The sequence below is a fragment of the Henckelia pumila genome, chromosome 3 (genome assembly GCF_033568475.1).
Source record: "Henckelia pumila isolate YLH828 chromosome 3, ASM3356847v2, whole genome shotgun sequence".
Classification (NCBI taxonomy): Eukaryota; Viridiplantae; Streptophyta; class Magnoliopsida; order Lamiales; family Gesneriaceae; genus Henckelia; species Henckelia pumila.
Genome location: NC_133122.1, coordinates 88,752,694 through 88,757,128, shown reverse-complemented (window position 1 = coordinate 88,757,128; position 4,435 = coordinate 88,752,694). Strand labels below are relative to the sequence as shown.

The 4,435-nt window shown below is 33.4% G+C and overlaps 1 protein-coding gene across 1 annotated transcript; it reads left to right on the top strand.

Moving 5' to 3' along the window:
* The first annotated feature begins 677 nt into the window (after positions 1–677).
* LOC140889172 (protein MANNAN SYNTHESIS-RELATED 1-like) lies at positions 678–3,961 on the top strand. The gene is made up of 6 exons (XM_073296880.1): positions 678–779; positions 1,345–1,486; positions 1,611–1,681; positions 2,375–2,460; positions 3,011–3,596; positions 3,683–3,961. The coding sequence occupies exons 1-6, from the start codon at positions 678–680 to the stop codon at positions 3,959–3,961; spliced, it is 1,266 nt and encodes a 421-aa protein (XP_073152981.1).
* Positions 3,962–4,435: the final 474 nt, after the last annotated feature.

The window sequence follows — 4,435 nt, the reverse complement described above, 5'->3', positions numbered from 1 at the left end:
AATTAATTATTAATAAATTATAGATATGATTTAGAAACAAAAGTAATTAACAATAAATAGTAAAAAAGTACTAAATTAAATTTTCAAACTTTCTCTACGACAATATTATATTGGAATAAATATTAAAATGAAAATGTGGCTTCATTCATCATAATCCAAGAATAGCCAATATTTTTTCATAAACAAATCACCTATGAGTAGGGGAATTAAAGGGGGGAAAAGAAAGAAAAAATTATGAAATTGTTTATGAGTAGGGAAAAGAGAGAAGGGAAACCAAAAAATATATATATATTACTGGTTTTTATGAAATAGTTTATTTCTAGGATTTGGATTTTATTTCCTTTGCTAGCATCACAGCTGCATGCATTATGCGAGCTGTCTTTTGGTTGTCTTCTAAAATTACTTTTTAAGACATATATTTTCTGGTGTTTTCTGTCTTTCGAAACAACTCTCAATCGGTGCAACTTGTGTAGACGTCACTCGACTAAATTCCTACCAACTTCTTTAATTGCTCAAATACATGCAGACAAATTCATACTACTCTAACCAACAGGTTCTTGTGTGATTTATAATAAACAAATATATATATATATATATATATATATATATATATATATATATAAAGAGTTGTATGTTTTAGGCAAGACTAGAGTTACAGAGAATAAAGAAAAACGAAAATGGTGATTGATTTGAGGCAAGTGATGGCTGCAATCCTTACATTTTCGATGTTCATAATGCTGGGAAACATGATCAAAAGGGACCATATTGATCCACTTTTCGTAAGTTCAAAAAATCCTTTCCTCGTATGTTTTATCAACGAAATGTAGAGTTTATGATTGACATATAGTTTAAGCTATGTTTGTAAGTATAAAAAAGAACTTTAAACGATCATTAATTTAGGCATGGATTTCCCTAGATATTTTGTAGGTAAGGGGTAAAAGATCAGTTGAATTGTTAAAAAAAAATGTTGAATTTGAGTCAACTCGATCGCAGTTGCATGTTTCATGCATTGATTGAGACAGAAGGGAGAAGTTTTGAGTTAATTTTGAAGGGCAGTTTTTCCATACTCAACAAGTGAATCATGCTTGATTTCCTTCTTTTTTGGCCAACTAGGGCATCAAAATTTTGTTGATGTTAACTACTTTGAAAGTTGTTTATATATGAAATTGAAATATTTTACTATTTTCATAATTTTGTGACATCCCAATTCATACAAATTAAAATTTATGCCATTTTTTTCACAAATTTTCACATATCGATAAAATGTGAGAGAATTTTAAAAGTTGTAACCGTAAAAATTTCATGTATCTGATGAATTAATAAAATTTGAATTATTTATCGAAGGAAACCGCGCAAGAGTCATCCAGAGTCTCTGGTAATGAGTACACAGTTTCGAAAACCATTCTAGTGGTAAAAGAGAGTTACGGTCCCTGGCAAGAACACGACTACAAACCAGCTAAACGTTGCTGGAAAAAACCGACGCTCAGTAAGTTTAATTTCCCAAATGTAAATATATTTTATTAAAAATCCAGTTATGTGTAGAATCTTGTATCAAATTTTTAATAAGATTCATTATTAATATCTTTTTAATATTTTTGTTTGTTATGCAGAAGGAAAAGATCGGTCAAATGGCTACATCTTTTTCTCATTAACCCACGGCCCTGAATTTCATGCGTCCCAGGTTTTTTATATTTTATTTGTTGGTCTACATATAGGGTAAAATAATTTTTTTGTCTATTAACTTGTTTATGTTTTGATTTTGATTCATTAAATTTTTTTATGTGGGTTTTGGTAAACTAGTTAACTTTTCATTTTCAGTGATTTTTGGTCCAACTGCATACGTGTCAGCTTCTGATTGATCCACGTCATCATTTTTGGACCAATCAGAAGTTGACACGTATGCAGTTGAACCAAAAATCACTGAAAATGAAAAGTTAATGTACCAAAACCCACGTCGAAAAAATTAATGGAGCAAAACCAAAACATGGACAAGTTAATGGACCAAAAAAATTATTTTTCCTATATGGGAAAATATATGTATATATATCTCTACTATTTTATTAAAGTTGAGATATGATCGGTATAGTAACCGTTTTTTTCATCTAATGTGGGAACACTAAGTTTTTTTCTCATTTTACCCTTCATTTTACTTTTTTCATGAAAAAAAATTTGTGCTCATTTTGAAAAACATCTCATTTGAAAATACATCAATCTCTATACCCCACATTCCCCAAAAAATCGAATTCAGTTACTGAATTAGCAACACTTCTTAAAAAAAAAAAACTGAAGCATCAACACGTTTATTCATATTTTCACACGCAAAGTGTGTGTCTATCCCGCTAGTATATATTAAAATTGTGTTTGTGTATCTCAGGTAGCAAATGCTGTGGAAGTAGCAAGACGTCTTGGTGCAACCCTTGCACTCCCTGATATAAAAGGAACAAACTTTGGAGAAAAAAAGTACGTTATGAAAAATTTTATAATCATAATCACTTGATCAAAGTAGGAAATACTAGAAAAAGTTCCGAATTAAAGTCATCCAAAAAGTTGATCTAGATAAGGTTTTGATAATCTAATTACGTGGTTTCAATACAATTTAGCCATTTATATCTGTTTCAGAAAATTCTACCGCCACTCATTTTTAATATTTTGTTTGTTATTAATATACGGAAAACTTTAATTTTGGTCTTATATGTTTGTTATTTTGCGCTTTCGATTCTCTATATTTTCATATTTCGGTTTTAATCTTGCATATTCCGAGTTTTGGCAATTTCCGTCCTTTTTTCTTTGAAAACGCTTACGTGGCATTATACACGTCAGCTCCACATCAGCACTGCATTGGTGTCACATCAACGCCACATCGGAAAAAAGATTAAAATTACCAAAAAAATAAATATAGCGGACTAAAACTGATATCTAAAAATATAAAAGACCTAAATCGCAAAGTCACATACAATAAAAAAAAAAAGCAATTTTCACTTAATACACACTTGATATAACTCTTTTCCAGGTCTTTCGGAGACATCTACGATGTCAAAAACTTCGTCACAAGCTTGATGGGAGTAGTCCGAGTTGACGATGATCCACCCATTGAACTATCGAACTCGAGGCTGCCCATTGTGAAGATCCCCGAAAGAGTTTCGGAGGCTTTCATCAGCTCAGAAATCGAACCTGTTTTTCGCGCCAAAAGAAACTTGAGGATCGTCACTGGCTTCGACTCTTCACCGATAAAGGCAAAAGAGTACAAGTTAGCAGCAAGTACATACCAATGCCCGGCTATGTTTGAAAGCCTTAAACTTCAGACTGAGTTGCAAGGACTTGTGGATTCGATGGTGGGAGCATTGCGTAGCCTGAGCCAGACGACTAAGGGACGTTTCGTCGTGGTCGACTTGAGGTCTGAAATGCCGCAGAAAAACATCTGCCGGGAGGCTGATGCATCGAGTAAACGGTGCTACGATGGGGAGGAGATGGCGGAGTTTTTGAAAAGGATTGGCTTTAAACAACAGGCAACTGTGTATTTGACTCAGACAGGATGGCAAGGTCAAGGTGGCGGTTTCAAAGAATTCAGGAATGCTTTTCCCAAAACTTTTACTAAGGTAACATTATTAAACGTCATGATTATATCTTAAAAAAATTAATTAAACCTCTGATGGTACTTTAATTTGTGATCGATGCATGCTAGGATGTAATAATGCCTGCTTATGGAAAGGCGAAGTTCTTAAACTCGGAAATTCCTGAATACGAAAGATTACTGGACTACTTCATGTGCGTGCAAGGAGACGTGTTCGTTCCAGCAGTCGTAGGCAGGTTCTACACCACTGTCTTGGGGCAAAGGATTGCTTCCGGAAGGACACAAGTGTTTGTTCCCGCCGATAAACGTGGTTCTAATGATTCTGCCATCGATTACTTATCACTCTATATACGAAAGAAGAATCATGAAGCACACTCGTGTTTTTGTTAAACTAAGGACTATGCATCTCGATCTGTATTGTGGGTGGCTAGCTAACTAAACTAAATATAAATATTTGGTTGTAAGTGAATAAGATCGAGAATATATATATATATCCTGGCTGCAGCTTTTAATTAAGAGTTGTTTGTAGCTTTGCTAGCTTTGTAAAGTGGCTCGATCGCAGCTAGCTCATAAAAACTAGCTAGTTGCGACTATATATATGCATTGCACGTAAATGTCTTCTAATATCTAGAGGTGTTTTCTGTGTTGTTCTTTTGTGTCATAACTTAGTAACATTAACAACAAAAATTAGCTATAAGTCTATAACTAGAGTGTTACACATAAGTTGACGTGCAGGCAGCATGAAGCGACGAACAGTTAAATGATTTTGGATGCAAGAACAAATTAACACATAAAGAGGGTTTTGGAAATTTCCTTAGTGTGACTCATTCGATGCTTAAACCAAATCATATGAGAATTACAAGT